Source organism: Tursiops truncatus, chromosome 12 (assembly GCF_011762595.2).
Source record: "Tursiops truncatus isolate mTurTru1 chromosome 12, mTurTru1.mat.Y, whole genome shotgun sequence".
In the NCBI taxonomy this organism is placed as follows: domain Eukaryota; kingdom Metazoa; phylum Chordata; class Mammalia; order Artiodactyla; family Delphinidae; genus Tursiops; species Tursiops truncatus.
The window spans coordinates 32,470,767-32,487,463 of record NC_047045.1 but is presented as its reverse complement, the minus strand read 5'-3'; the positions used below and the strand labels follow the sequence as shown (position 1 = coordinate 32,487,463).

At 39.3% G+C, this 16,697-nt stretch overlaps 1 protein-coding gene across 1 annotated transcript in view; it reads left to right on the top strand.

The window, feature by feature from the left end:
* ASCC3 (activating signal cointegrator 1 complex subunit 3) overlaps window positions 1-13,164 on the top strand; it is a 332,868-nt gene extending 319,704 nt beyond the window's left edge. The window contains exons 38-42 of the mRNA XM_019929490.3: window positions 3,387-3,538; window positions 5,683-5,830; window positions 9,654-9,863; window positions 12,086-12,261; window positions 12,359-13,164. Of these exons, the coding sequence (XP_019785049.1) occupies window positions 3,387-3,538; window positions 5,683-5,830; window positions 9,654-9,863; window positions 12,086-12,261; window positions 12,359-12,503 (831 nt within the window). The 3' untranslated portion in view covers window positions 12,504-13,164. The remainder of the gene's footprint in view (window positions 1-3,386; window positions 3,539-5,682; window positions 5,831-9,653; window positions 9,864-12,085; window positions 12,262-12,358) is intronic.
* The last annotated feature ends 3,533 nt before the right edge of the window (window positions 13,165-16,697 follow it).

Genomic DNA, 16,697 nt, shown 5'->3' with positions numbered 1-16,697 from the left:
TCTTCCCCCCTTTGTCGTAGATAAATTGACCATAAATTCGTGGGTTTATTTCTGGGTTCTCTATCCTATTCCATTGATCTGTGTGTCTGTTTTTGTGCCAGTACCATACTGTCCCACCTGTTAGTTCTCATCTACCAGGAAGACTGCTGTAAAAGATAGTGAGACATAGGTGTCCTTTTCCTAGGCTCAGTCATGCAGAGGTATGTCAGGGTGACCTGCCAGACCCTCAAACCCATTTACCTGGACCATCCCTTAGCCTTAGCCCCTTCAGGTACCTACCTGCATGGTGACACGGACTTGTCCACTCAAACTGAGAACGAGGCCCATGTCCTCCAGTTTGGCCTGGGCTGCAGGGTCTGTCTTTGGCCTTATGTGTCCCCTGACTTTCTTGCAGTTGCTCACCTCTGCTGATGAACAGTTCTGCCCATTCCATGCATTTGCTCCCCACCTTACATGCCCTGCTCCTCGAATCCCTGTACTACTCAGTGTGGAAATTAACCCCCAAAGGTCCAAAGGAAGTCCCTCTGAGAAAGAATGAGTTGTTTTAGGGTGTTCTTTTCATCTCATCATAGAGGAACGTTAAAACAGGTACCTGTTTACTGAGATCTAATATTGAGGCCTAACAGGTCTATACTGTTCCAGGCAGTATAGTGGATATCTTACATCATACATCATCTCATTTTATGCTCATCACACCCCTATATGGACATATAACACCCTTCTATCAGTGAGCAATCTAGCGGTCATAGGGTTAAGTGATTTCCCAAAATTTACGCATAGTAAGTGGGACAAAATCAGGGTTGAAACCTATGTTTGACATCAAAGCTTGTAATGTTTTCCTGCGCTGTGCTGCCTTTGGCAGGTGTGCAGTAACTTAGGTAGAATGTTTGTTATAATTATTGTAATTGGATGTTTACCAATATTCTTTAATAAGTTGAATATTTCTTGAGTGCTCTGTGCTAGGGCTACAGTTCCAAAGACTACTTCCAGAACCTTGCCATCAAGGAGTCTATATTTAATGGGCACATGTGTAAACAAAGGTTCACAATAGGATAGTGGTGGCCTGTGTCAAGATTAGCAGATGCGTAGGAAAAGAAGTGCCTACAGTCCATCAAGGAGCCTTCACAGGAAGAAGTAACATTTGAGCTCAACTTGAAGGATGAATAGGAATTTCCCAGGTAGACATGGTAGAGGGAGCAGGATTTATAAAAAGAGAACCTGCAGAGAAGCGTTAACTTTTGTCCTCTACACGGCGTGGAGCTATTGAAGAAATTTAAGCAGAGGAATGACGTGATCAGTTTTGCCTCTGTAAAAATGTACTGTGGTAACAATATAAAATATGGATTGAAGAAAAATTAGATGAGAATGAGGATAAAGGGATATTTATAATATTGCAGGTGAGAGTTGATGAGGGTCTGTGCTACGGCAGTGGCAGGAGGGAGCAGAGAAAACAGGACCCACAAGGGAGTGGTTGGGCACAGCCGTGTGGCAGCATTTTGTCCAGCACATTTGGGTCGTCACAACCTTGTCTCATCCTGGATTCCTGGTCTCCCTACCTGCCTTTTCTTGAAATTAAAACAAGATAAATAAATAATAGTTTTCAATTCATAATACAGCCTTTTCATTTACTTCGTGTAAGCAATCACTTTGCATGATTTTTTACGTTTCACATCTGGATCATACAAAGAAAGATTGTGGGGAACTCTCATAAATTTTATGAAATCTTTCAACTTCATCATGAAAACTTCAAAGTTAAAAACATATGGTCCGTCCATCCAGCTCTTCTAGTATGTGAGCTTGTGGTCTGGAATTTATTTCCAGTCAAGTTGTAATGTAAAAATCACAAGTAAAATCACCATAGTTACTCCACATTACAACTTCTGACATCATCATGATACTGCATTACTCATGAGGTATAATTACTCATTTCTCTTCCCTTACGGAGTTCGCGAGTTGTGACTTGTGAGCTAATACATTTATTTTCGTCTGAGTAGTGTTCCTCATGACCAGCTTGTCTCATATACTTCAAAGACAAAGTGTTTAAATCAGTTGTGCAGAGAAATAGGAAGAACAGAAGTGAGCTTTCCCTAGATTTATAAACATATACCTTTGTACATGTAAACACTTTCATATGCACACATACACGTATACATACATATAAGTATACCTATTATACCAGCCATTAGGCTTTACGATGTACAATTAGTAGGCTCATGGGTGCTAAAGACCAATTTGACCATTCCGTCACGCTAACCATGGCATCCAGAGACGTGGATCCATCTCCCTGTAATGTGTGTAAAAAGACCACAGATTGGTTTAGCCAAATGTTTTTTAAACTATTTTACTTTTCGTAAATTAGAGAACTCTAAGTAGGAAATTCAAAACTTAGAAGGAAAATATGTCTGATTCACTAGTACTAAGTAGTATGGCAAATCAATTTTACTAACATAATAGACCTTTAAGAACCATTTCTAAAAATGTACTAATAGATTTTGTACAACATTTTATAAATATTTTACCATCAGTGAAACAGTAAAGTATCATTTTAGGCATTTACGAAGTACATCTGATTTCTCTTACCCTCATCTCTTCATTTCCCAAAACAAGAGAGTACACTCCTAAAACTGTATAACGTAGCTGCCTCAGATCATGATATTAACTTATGTGTCTTTAAGTCAGCATTCACCAGAATCTAATTTAATTGAACTAGCTTTGCCTGTGTAAACTTCTCCATTGTTTAAATAAGATTTCACTGTTTAGTTTTGCCTTAAGCAAATGCAGCCGTTTGTTTGTCCATAAAACATTGGATTAAATGTATAGACTAATATGAATAGCTTCTCATCCTTCCACGTGTACCACTGGTCCTTCCCGCTTTTAGTGTGTGGTATAGAATTTTCATTGAAAACCAGGGCTCTGCCTTTAGCCTGCTGTCTGGGGAAAATTCTTTTTTGGCAAGAAGACTTCCTATCACCTTGCCATTATTGCTTTTAAATTTGGAAAAGACTACCTGAGATTTATGCTTTAAACGCGGCAACTAGTGCTCTTGATACAGTGGATTATAGAGGTACTTGCTCTCGAGGTACACTGAGTTTTTCTCTTTGTTTTATTACTAGGTGCCAATATTATCTGCTTATCTTTGCTGACCTAAAAAAGTTAAATATTTGGCGCTTTGTACAAAGTAATGTTCAAAAAATGCTGTGAGAGGTTCAGTGTGTTCCCTCCACTCCAACTGTAGTTTACTTTTTGGTTTCTATTTTAATTAATAGTAATTTAGAGGTATAATGCTTGGGGTGTTTTTTTTTTTGTTTTTTTGTTAAGGCTATCATCATCAGACCCCCCACTGAGGGGGCAGGTGCCATGATATAACATGCGTTCTCCCTGTTCAGGCAATGCTGGACGTGGCTGCACACCAGGGCTGGCTGGTGACTGTCCTGAACATCACCAACCTGGTGCAGATGGTGATCCAGGGGCGGTGGTTGAAAGACTCTTCTCTTCTTACGATACCACACATAGAAAACCACCATCTTCACATTTTCAGGTAAGTATTTTAATTTTCGATGTAATAGGATTTTATTATTTCAAAAAATTATTTCCTTTACATGTATGGTCACTTGAATTTCATGTGGTGCCTAGAATACTGATTCTTTACAGTGAAAATGCCCATGTTTCCCAGAGGGAGACATGGCCTAGCGACATAGCGTTCCCACTTGGAATTTGGCCATTGGTCCCAAGCTGAACCACAGTTCATTTTAACCTTCTATTAAGTTGTTTTCCATTTGCAACATCGAATACATTTTCATTTTAACTATGTTTATTCCTTTACAATATCAGCCTTCATTTTTAAAGATGTTATTAAAGTGCTTTGTGACCTAGAGCAAAATAAATTACCAGTTTCTTTTATTGCAGAATAGATTTGAGGGATCAGAAATCTGTTGTCAAAAGTAAACTGTGCATCTGCAAAATGTCCAAAACTGAGCAGTTATATATACTAGCAGCTCAAGATATAACCTGCGTTTAAAAGAGGAGTTTATATTCCTGATAAAATTTTTCAATTCTTAGGTCCTATGTACATGGCTACATATATTTTAGCAAAGGAAACAACAATACATATTACAGGCAAGGTGGGCAGTGTTCAAATGAAAATGTTTCTTTCACACCAGTTGAGAGATAGTTTGCAGCCAAAATATTGGTTCACAGTCATGTAAACAAGCAAAACTGTCTGGCTGTGCTTGCCATCATGCACCCTCTCCCTCTCATCAGCTGGACAAGGAGTGGCAGCCCTTTGAGGCATCTGGAGACATACGCCAAGCAGAACCTCAGGCACACATGGGGGGTCTCCTCAGGGAAGGCCCTCCATTTGACTGAAGTATACTGGATTCCAGGGCAGGTGTTTCCATGGTGCTTGAGTCCCCACCACAGGATGTCCCTGGTAACTAAAAGGCACATTCAGAGGGGGTGGGGGGCACACCAGCAGCAGGTGGCCTGGGGGGAAGAGCAGATACCTCATGTGTCTGCAGCTCAGTTTCAGGAACCCTTCCGATATGGTACTAAAACTTACGGGAGTTGGATTTCAGCAGAAAAGGAGACACGTGAGGGTACTAACCCGGCAGCACATGGGTCTGTTAGGGAAGCTGGTTGGGGCCTAGGAGATTTGATCCAATTCTTTACTGTTACCCAGAAAAGTGCTGTATTTGTCTAATTTCAGTGATATTGTTCATCTTGCTATATAAACAGGAAATAGATTTAGGTAGATTCCATTCCTGGTGATCCAGCACTATTTATGCTATAGATCTCAAACATTCCCAAAATGCACTTTTAATTGTATGATCTCAACAACTTACAATGAAAACTTTATTCAAGTACTTATATTAGAGACATTTGCCTGCATCCATTAAAAACATGTCAGGGGGCTTCCCTGGTGACGCAGTGGTTGAGAGTCTGCCTTCCAATGCAGGGGACACGGGTTCGTGCCCGGGTCCGGCAAGATCCCACACGCCGTGGAGCAGCTGGGCCCGTGAGCCATGGCCGCTGAGCCTGCGCGTCCGGAGCCTGTGCTCCGCAAAGGGAGAGGCCACAACATTGAGAGGCCCGCGTACCGCAAAAAAAAAAAAAACATGTCAGGGCTCTGCCAGTTCCGTACTTTATCCACATGGAAGCATTATCACACTTTAGTGCCTTCCTATAGAAATCACCGTCTGTCAACCCTAATTATCTACTGAGCTCACATATGATTTACACATTTTATGTCGTGATAGCCAAACTGCCTTGGATTGATGATGAGAATGCTGTCTCACTGAAGCTTAACAACAGTGGCCTTGGCATGGACATATATACACTACCAAACATAAAATAGCTAGCTAGTGGGAAGCAGCCGCATAGCACAGGGAGATCAGCTCGGTGCTTTGTGACCACCTAGAGGGGTGGGATAGGGAGGGTGGGAGGGAGACGCAAGAGGGAGGGGATATGGGGATGTAGGTATACATATAGCTGATTCACTTTGTTATACAGCAGAAACTAACACACCATTGTAAAGCAATTATACTCCAATAAAGATGTTAAACAAATTAAAAAGCTTTGTAGTAACTTTAATTTCTAAACTGTTCTAATCATATAAATCATCATTGTCAGAAAATCTCATTTGTGCTATGAAAGAATCATTTGGTTGGCGTTATTCTTTCTCAGGAAATGGAGCCCAGGTATAAAGGGTCCACGTGCCGGGCACGCTGGCTCCATCGAGTGCCTCCCTGAACTGATCCACGCCTGTGGAGGGAAGGAGCATGGATTCTGCTCCATGATAGAAAAAGAGCTACCAGCCCCAAAAATGAAGCAGGTAAGGCCATCACTTCCATGTGTCGATGCTCCCTCACTCTGGGAAGTTGTACCAAGAGTTTTCTAACTTAGAGTGCTGCTTTCAGAGTCAGACTCTCCTGAGTTTAAGTTCCACCCGCCATTTACTAACCCTGATTATGAACGTGAAAACATTATACCCGTCTCATGAAGTTTTGGGTAAGATCAAGCAGGATGTTATTATGTAAACTGCTCTATGTAGTTCCTGGTACAGAATAAGAGCTCAACAGACGGTATTAAATAATGACAGTAACAATAATTAGAAGTAGCGTCTGCGTTATTAGAAGGTTGTTTCAGTATAATGCTGTTAAGCCGGCTGAGAAAGGCCTACTATGACTCGCCCATCACTAGGCTGCATTGCTCAAGAGCCCTTCTAATCCCTTCTTCAGAGTGGGTTTTGTTTTGTTTTTATGCTTGGGTATATTTTCGTGAAGTTCCCTCAATTACTCTTTTATGCCCCCACCCCATTTTAATCACTTTATTGTTTCTAGATTCTAAAGTAGTCCTTCAAAGAAACTCCTTATTTGTATACCCTATAATTTAGATTTAAATCTGAATCTACGTTGTGAAAAACAACATAGGTCATTGCTCCAAACTCTCTTTGGAAAGATCAAAAACATGAACGAACAATGCCAGAAATATTTGGCATATATAGACTTTTAAGTCTTAAGCAATTTCACCCTAAACATGTCAAAGTTAATGTTCAGGATTTATAACATAATTAACATATTGACTTGCAAATGCAGATACTAAAATAAAGAAACTTCTAAACCATGCCATTTCTTTTTTCCAGTGGAACTTATTTTCGAGCAGGACTTGGAAAAAGTATTACAGGCATCAAAATCTGATTGTTCAATTTCTGTTGAACCCAAAATTGGCACCAAAAGCTACTTAAATATTCATAATAAGGGCCTACCTTTCTAACTAAATTATCATCAAAATTATGAATAAAAACAATATATTTAAAATGAAAACAAGGCTTCTATTAGCAACAACAGATTTCTAACATAACGTACAGTGATTTCAAGCCAAGTTTTAGATGTGATAAAAAATTAGAACATTGTTGTAATTAGTTCAGGGAGAACTCAGAAGTAAACTTACTTAATTTATTTGCATAAATTGCCATTCTGTTATCTTTAAAACCAAATGCAAATTGGCTCAGTCTGATATGATGATGGTTATTTGGCTCAAAAGTGCTTCAATTTGCAGAGCAATCTGGTGTCAGCGCTGCAGTGAGGCGATCCCAGGTAACATACAAATCCTGAATTATTCCAGAAATTAGTATGTTTAAAGCATCAATTTAAGTGCTAATTGCAGTAGTAATGAGAAAAAGCAGTACTACTGTGAGATTTGCATCTTCCACCCCATCAGTATGCCTGCAACGGCTGCTGACTGGCAGAGGATTTGGCTGCTAATTAAATAATTGTATGCATGGCAGTGCTCTTGCCTGATTCAATAGATGAAGATTAATCCTCAGATAAATATGTTTGGCTGGTGTTGAAATGTCTTAGCAATTTCTTTAAAAACAGCTCATGTTTTATATACGCATATGTGAGTGTGTGTGTATGTATGTATGTTTGTGTGTGTATATATATATGTACAAATATATACACATACAACAAATACATGTATATACATTGAAGATTGAAAATAATAATACCAAGTGCTGCAAAAGATTACAAATATATAAAAGTCAGATCTGACTTTGGGGAGCTTTGTGAAATAAAATTCCAACGAGTTGCTAATACTTAAAATATTATATTGGTAACTCATTTAAAGGTACAAGTGAAGAAACATATGAAGTCTTGCTTCACGTGGTAAATGTTACCTGTGTTGTCTCACGAAGTTAAATGCTTTACAGAAATGGTGTATTTGTGTCTTCACTCTGGCCAGTCTTAAGAGAACATCCAGTGGGTACAGCTTCTAGACTCGGTGACTGTTGGTTCTAGCAAGGGATAAGCCATCATTTGTACCTTGAAGCACAGGGTAGACCATTCTGTGGCTTGACTATTTCAAGATCTATTCCAAACGTAATTTCAGATTCACAAGACAAGTTATAGGATTGGAGTTGAATTGAAAATTTGCATTGGATTTACATTTTTTGAATTCCTAAGGGATAGTTTGATTCATCAGGGCTTCTTCATTTCAATTAGGTGGTATACTCAACAGCAATAAAGTCTTAGCAAACAGGAAATCAAAGCCTATCAGGAAACCTGTAGTATATATTAAAGAAGTACAAGGAAAACCAAAATTAAAGTATTCATGTGCTTTTAAAAACTAACTTAGAAGGTAACAACAGATAAAACAGCCAATATATAGAGAAGTTTCCTTGACTGATAGTGATATTTGCCACATATTTATAAATGTTAGAAAAAGATGACAATTAGTTATCTGAGGACATAAGGTTTATTTTTGTACATCTTTTCCATAGACTTAGGAATTCATTCATTTATTCATTCATTCAACAATGATAGGGTCTTCCCCGGTGGTCCAGTGGTAAAGAATCCACCTTCCAATGGAGGGGATCCCTGGTCGGGGAACTAGGATCCCACCTGCCCCAGGGCAACTAAGCCCACACACCACAGCTACTGAGCTCACGTGCCTCAATAAGAGAGAGAGAGAAAACCCGCAAGCCACAACTAGAGAGAAGCCGCATGCGTCAGCGAAGATCCTATGTGCCACAACTAAGACCCGACGCAGCCAAAAAAATAAAGAAAATAAATTTTAGAAAAACAAAAAAAACTGGGCTTCCCTGGTGGAGCAGTGGTTGAGATTCCGCCTGCCGATGCAGGGGACACGGGTTCGTGCCCCGGTCTGGGAAGATCCCACATGCCGCGGAGCAGCTGGGCTCGTGAGCCATGGCCGCTGAGCCTGCGCGTCCGGAGCCTGTGCTCCGCAGCGGGAGAGGCCACACGGGTACTGCAAAAAGAAAAGAAACAAACAAACAAAAAAAAAACTGATAAGCACTTACCATCTGCATTTTGATTTCTCACAAATATTTTCAATTAAAAGAGCAGGAATAAAATTGGTAAAATATTTTCTACCCCTTTAATATGTGTCATTTAAATTGGTATTCTCAATATGATAATGCCAAAATAAAATATTTCTTTCTAGAAAGAACCCTAGACTTAGAGGGTTCCTTATGATATATATACAAACATATAGAAATGTTTTCCTTTCAGAATAATTTGCACTATGAGCAAAAGAAAAACCCATTTTGTACAATAAATGATCAATGAATGACACTGACTGACATCAACAATTGCATCACAACATTTTTCAAGTTGCTTTTATATCCCCAAGTAATGCTCTCTGCCTTAGAAGTCACATAAATGCTATACTAAATGCTTCTCTAAAACTAACCAGTTCAACAACAGTTATTTTAAAACTTATTTTTTAGTGTAGTCAGTAGTCACTCAATGTCCAGAAGGGATTTACAAGAAAGGGGTCACAAGTTTAGGTAATGATTAATACTTCTTTAGGTGTTTTTAAAGGGACTTCACAAAGATTAAAAGCACACTATTTTTACACACAAATAAATGAGTACAAGAAAAACTAGGAAATCTGAACAAGAGCTGTGGCTTGTATCACTGGTATTAATATTGTACTTTAGTTTTGAAAAATGCTACCCTTGGGGGAAACTGGGGAAATGGTGCACAGGATCTCTCTGCTTTATTTCTTACAACTGCATTGAATCCAGAATTAATCTCAATACAAAGAGGTTGATTTTTTAAAAAGCTCACTATTTCTTAGTTGCTCACTACATTTTGCATTAACCACTCCTTATCTTCTCTTTTTTTATTCAGGCATGGAGTTTCTTATCTCATTTGCCTGTGATAGATGTTGGCTTAAGTGTTAAAGGCTGGTGGGATGACTCAGCGGAAGGACACGATGAGCTCTCTATCACGACCGTGACTTCTGACAAACGCAACGACAACAGATGGGTCAGATTGCATGCTGATCAGGAGTATGTGCTTCAAGTCAGCTTGCAGAGAGTCAGCCTTGGGTTCCACAAGGTATAGTGTTTGGTTTCCATTCTCAAATGCTTCACACCAGATCCCAGCACGCACCAGCACACATGTCTTTTATATTACTAATGCGTCCGTGCCCTTCACCAATCCCGCTTCCTCAACTGGCCTTAAGCAGCAAGAGTCAGTCTTCTGCAGTTAGTCAGTTCTCCTCATGTGCCATTTCTCAACCCCAGAATACCCACGTGACATAATAATATAATGCCTAGAGTCCTGGTCTCAAAGTATGGTCTGCAGGCTCAGCAGAATTTTCTGGAGTACCTTTAAGAGTGCAGATTCTTTGGCCCTACACCAGGCCGCCTACACCAGAAACTCAGGACTCTGAAGGGATCTCAAAATCTAGACTTCTGCCCAGCACCCCAAATGAAGAAGACGCTAGCTAGACTTTCCCGTGGCTCACTTGCCACATCTGTCTGCTTCCTTCATTAGAATGCATATGAGGGAACTTTGTCGACGTTCGTACAGGCCAAAAATGTGCGGTATTTTTATTTTAAATTACTGTGCTCTTTTCTGTTGCCTGTGACACCAAAAATAATTATTGGGCCCTCTAAGAATATTAGTACACAGCATGTGGGCAGATTGTTTTTTAGCCCATAATAATCGAAATAAGAATTTGCCTTTTCGTTAGCTCAGTGGAGTCAGGGGCTTTCCCATATCTAGAACTAGCCCTCAGGAGTGAGGTTGTAGTTCATTAATACTGTCCCCTCTGTTTTCACACACGAAATGGTCAGTAACTTTCTGTTGGTACAATACCTTTTCAATACTGTGCCTTTAAGTCCCATCTCATTAGATTTCTAATTCTAAAACTCAGTCAGTGTAAGTATGAACTGATTGGCCTCTGGCATTTCAGAGGCTTTAATATGAGCATTTTTAGATGACAGTATATCCCAACTTACAAAAGAAAAGGCAGTAGTAATCATACCGATACAATCATGAGAAAGAAAACTAAGATTTTTTTTTTTATAGCTGCCGTGTGAGGCGTAAAATTCCCCATTTTACAGAATAATGGAACTTGGGGAGTATAGGAATTTGCCAAGGTCCTAGAGTCAGAAAATATGAGAGCAGGCTGGGAGCACAGAGTTCTCCGATTCAAGTCCCTGTTCTCTTTGCACCTACCATGTGCAGACACGCTGACAGAAGCGAGGCCTGTCACAAATAGCTAAACAATGTACCCCAGCCTCAGGGGGCTCACAGTCTCAACAAAGAGCTGCTCAAGCAGCTTATCATAGTGCCTGGATAAACAGTGTACTGAGGTGTATCTAAGGTACGTTGAGAGCGCTAATTAGAGAGAACTTTATTTTGAGACCTTTGCAAACATTTCTGACAATATTGTAGTATAAGGGTTTTTTTTTTTTTTACTATAGTATTAGTACTTAAACATTAGCTTTAACTGTGCTAGAGAAACTCTAAAATTTTGTTTCTAAGTGCTGTAAAAATACATTGCTCTCTGACCTCTCTTTTTAAAATGCCTTAAATGAAACAACTCTCTCTGGAATATTGAGTGAAGTCTGATTAAGAGCATGTCATTATTAGTACATTTTACACCATAAATCGTTGTCTTAAGGAATCTCTAGAATAATCTTGGATTTTGTAAAAAATCAATCTAAAATAAAGACGTCAAGTGTTGTCATTATGGTGATAGTTAATCTTGTATGATGTTGATTAATATATTTTATAAATTGTTTGGCTTACAATTTCCCATTCCTCAGAGAAAGGACTTTTTAATATCACCGTATTAGAATATGTGCTTTTTCATGTGAGCTTTATTCTTGGGTGATGGGGAAGATGTTTATGTGACAGAGTGCTTATTATCCTAAGATCCAGAGTCTAGCCTGGATTGACTTTTTTCCCCCAGTATCAATTTCTTGCAGATAAGATTTTGGAAGACTTGGTTGATATGTTTGTATCTCAGTTTGTTCATCTGCAAGTGGGAATTAATTTCATTTCTAAGAATGGTGTGAGAAAGATTCGAGGGCTTTCTGTTCTCATGGAGCCACGAAGTAGTGTGGCTAGAGTGTGCTTCGAGAATCTTGAAAAAAGGTAGATGATAGCATATCAAACACACCAAACCTGAAAACTAAACACATCCCAGATACTTAGATTTATGGCCTCCAAGAAAGACAGCGTGGCCTTTTAAGCACAGCCAAGTGGTATAGAAAATCTAGCCATTAGTAATGCTTTATCTTTCCTTTTTTTTTCCTGGTTTACAGGGAAAGCAAGACAGCCATGCAGTCACCCCTCGATTTCCCAAATCAAAAGATGAAGGATGGTTTTTGATATTAGGAGAAGTGGATAAGAGAGAACTTATCGCTTTGAAAAGAGTGGGATATGTCCGAAATCATCATGTTGTCTCCATCTCTTTTTATACTCCTGAAGTACCTGGAAGGTAAGCAGAGTCTTACCCCACCAGAGTTCCAAAAGAATTAACCGCAACGGTGATGAGAACGGTGGTTTTACCTTTTCGTTCCTTTTTTATATTCTAGGTATATCTACACACTGTATTTCATGAGCGACTGCTACCTTGGCCTGGACCAGCAGTACGACATCCACCTCCACGTCACGCCGGCCAGTGTTTCCGCACAGGCCGACGAGATCTCCGATGCCCTGACTGACCTCAAAGTGAAGTAACCCGACCCGAACAATCCACTTGAAAGAAGTGGTTGAGAAGCCTGACTGTTCAGTCATCTGGACAAAGTCGAATTACTTGACGTTTGCCTTGGAGGAATCAACTTGCAACCTCAAGGCACTGCGGAAACTGGCGGTGGCTGCGGCTCTGACTCGAGCAATGCAGAGTCAGCTGCGGGGGCCTTTTAACAAATGTTGCCTTTTATAACGTTGTCTCCATGGGTCTCTTGATGTGTAAAATGACTACGCCCGTAGGAGAATCTTTCAATTTGTGTATATTGAGATGATACCTAGGAATTATCAAATCTTACTTTTCACAGTGTACTGTTTACAAGAACATCGGCTTCTCTTTTTTTAAGGAAAACTAACTGCACAGGGGCGTGACAGTGTTAAGATTTGTTATACCAGATTTCTAACCCTGCAGCATAAAATATATAAGATAAATCTGTACAGTGACACACTGTGTTTTGTTCACAAAATTTATACTTTGATCACATATGGAAGTAATTTCAAGAATTTCTTATTGTCACAAATGTTAATAATATATGATGTAAAATTACATTACAGAGCCCAATGATGATTTAAAAGAAAACAGAATATACTGATCTTAGAAAATGTAGATACTGTAACTGGTAGAAATAAAATATTTAGAGTGCCACTTCAACACAGCCTGACTCACTTATTCCCTCTGCCTCCTTTCCATTATAGCCCCTCTTACTCTTCTGTTCTTTTTTTCTTTTCCTTCTCTGTCCAGACTTCACTTCCATTCTCTTAATACTTACTTACACAAGGAGAGAAGTATAGTCTAATTCATACAGGCCACATAGTACAAGTCTTTGTCTCTGTGCTCTTCAGGGTGGGCCTGAGGCAAACCTAGAAAATTTTCAGCCCCTACAGGTAGGTTTTCACCTGTGATACAGGAAATTTCCCTATGTCCAAACAATTTCCATCTTGAAAAATACTTTTTTTCCAAATAAAACGTTGGATTCCATATCCATATAACATACATTTTCTAGTGAAATGAAATTCTGTTCTTGGCAAAGAAATTTCAGTTATTCCTGGTCCTGTGATCAATTATTTCAAAAGACTTTCCAATGTAACCACCGCAAGTACTGGAATTTAAAACTTTTTCTGAAACTGGAACATATTGCTTGTGTGTACCTCCTTTTCCATACCCAAGAAAAAGGTGGGAGAAGGAGGAATAAAAGTAGGATGGGGAGAACCAGGCGTTCACTTCCCAAAATTAAATCTAAATAACTAATGTGAACGCACCGAGTGCAGTGGGCATGAGGTGTCCAAAGGGCTATAGTCTCAGAAGTTTACTTCATATAAAGAGGTCTTTCTGCCTTTCCCTTGGCAGTTTATCTCCTAATTGCAATTCATACCTAAGCACTGTTAGAGTGAAATTAAAAGAAAATGAAGATGATATATAGACAAACAATTACCAGTCCATACAGGAACCTGAAGAGAAACAACTCATGGCCTTCATGTTTATCAGCGTCGTTCTTTTTTTTTTTTTTAAAGAAAGCAGGCAACTTTGGGGAGGTGGGAGAGATCTACTTCACTGGACATGCAGCAGAGGACATAGAAGCAATAAGAAAGAATTTCTGTTATATCCGTTGAGAGAAAAAGCATGACTAATTAAAATTAATTTTAAAATTGAAAGTGATTAGTTCACAATAAGCTGCAGAAGACACTCGTAAGGCAAGATGTGCTTGGATGGAAAAGTTCATCTTATTCCTATGAGTAACCAATGCTGTTTGTCTACGATGTTATCCTCACTCATTACCTGACCAGAATTTTAGTGTTAAGTGTTCACTGTAATATAGGGCATGTGCCAACACAGATCAATTCCGTATTTCATTTTTAATTCCATATTCCATTTCATAGTCCCCTGGATTTTATCAACTCCAAATAATGGAAGTCCCCGTCAGATATTCATTCTAGGTATGATGTGGAGTACTCTGGTATCCACACAAATCAGAAACATGTCCTTCCTCTTAGACAAGGTGGCCTGGTGACGAAAAGAAGATGTAGATAACTATAACAAAAGGAAGTCATTGCAGCAATGAAATATTTGGAAAAATCATGAAGGGACATTTAGGCTGAGTTTTGAAGATGGTTATGAAGATGATCAGAGATGAAAGAAGAGCCTTTCGGGTAGAACAGCATTAACAAAGGTTCTGAGATAACCCAGTGTGTCCAATTGGTCTGCATTTTCAGAGACATGAAAGGGACTGAACAAACAGACAAGAAGGATGGAAAGGTATGTAAACTCTTACCTTGAATTACAGGGTAAGAACTGCAAATTTTAAGTGAATGCAGTGGAATTCCTTGGGAAGGCACCAGAGAAGATGAGAAGGAATTCTGAGATTAGAACAAAGAACCAGTGGAGATGGAAGGGTATGCAACCATGCCTGTGGTGGGGAACAGGTAATAAATACCAACAAGATTGAGTCTCTCCCTTGGATTTTGACGTTCCCTTCTAGTGAAGTAATCCAGTAGCCTTAGAAAACTACACATACTTCCCAAACACACACTTCACAATTTCCTCCAGTTGCTCAGAGGAAAGACCTTGGAGTCATCCTTGACTCCCGTTTTCCCGCCAGCCACAGTGGTCACCGTGCTGCTTGGTGAACATCCCATGGCCCTCGGCTCGTGCTTCTCCATCAGCCTGGCTTTTTCTCCAGACGCCCACAGGTCTAGCCATCTTAGTTTAAATGTCAACCCACCCAAGCTCACCTATCCCCCCATCCCCCTTTCCTGTATTTTCTCCATTGTTCTTATCACCACTATAAAAATATTCATTTATGGGAATTCACTAGCAGTCCAATAGTTAGGACTCGGCATTTTCACTGCCATGGCCCGGGTTCGATCCATGGTCAGGGAACTGAGATCCCGTGAGCCGCAAAGCGCAGCCAGAAAATATATATATACACTTGTTCATTATTAGTCTCTCCTAACTAAGCTTCCTGATTAAGCTTCAGGAAGGGTTTTTTCTCACTTGTGTTCAGGGCTACATAACCAAGACCTACAACATAGCCTGGCACATGGTAGCTGCTTGATAAATCCTTGCGGAATGACTGTTTGAACACAGAGACACGCATGGATTCTAAAATACCACACACCTACTTCAGTTGACACCTCCTCTTCTGGAGGTGGCATCTACTCTCAGACTCACCAAGAGCAAGTACTTGCCTGGTCCTCATGTCACCTGTCGACAGAAGAGAGGTATACTTAAGCTAATTGGTAGCTTTATGATGACGATGACTACAGAATATTTTTATATAGCAGTGGATCTTGGGTATTACAGGTATTTTAAAACTTCAAATTATCATAAAACCTTTTTAGCCTGAAGTTTTAGTTCTCCCTTCTCTCACCAGACCCCTTTCTTTCCTCCATCACTGCTGCTAACGATTCACAGTGAAAGGATCCCCAAACAGGAACTCCATACATTTAAAGAATAAGAACTGATAACTTCTCTCTTTCAGAAATAATTCCAAATGAGTAGGCAAACATTATTTCATGAACTAGCTTCTTACAAAGAAAAACCTGAATTAAGTTTTAAATCTTTCAACGGAGTATTACCAAAATAGAACTTGGCTTCAAAGATATATATTGAGCCTCTAGATTAGCTTTCTTTCTCTGCTTTCAGCATCTAATTTCTAAATCTAAGAGACACAAGAAGATAAAATATTTGAATTTAATGAGTTCTAATTATAGTATTTTAAGATCCTCAAAAATGCTCAGAATGGTAGCTGATTCCAGCTTGTCCCGAAAGCCTGTTGTTTTGGTAATGGAGGATGGCGACAGAGACTTCTGGAAAGAGTTATTTCCACAGTTTCAAGCTCAGTTCTTTCACTTTTTCTTGTGGAGCATTCCATCCTATTTCTGAAAAATAAAGTTCTTCAAATTTGAGGACTTTAAATGAGATTTCAAAGATTCTTCTTTGCACTTTCTTCCCAAGTCTTTTTTTTTTTTTTGGTGGAATATATATATTTTGGTAAAAAGTAAAGCATCAACACTTATTATCTTTATACATTGCAGAATGTCTCCCCCACTCACCCCCCTCTTCCTGAACCTCTTCCCCCTTTTTTTTAACATCTTTATTAGAGTATAATTGCTTTACAATGGTGTGTCAGTTTCTGCTTTATAACAAAGTGAATCAGTTATACATCTACATATATCCCCATATCT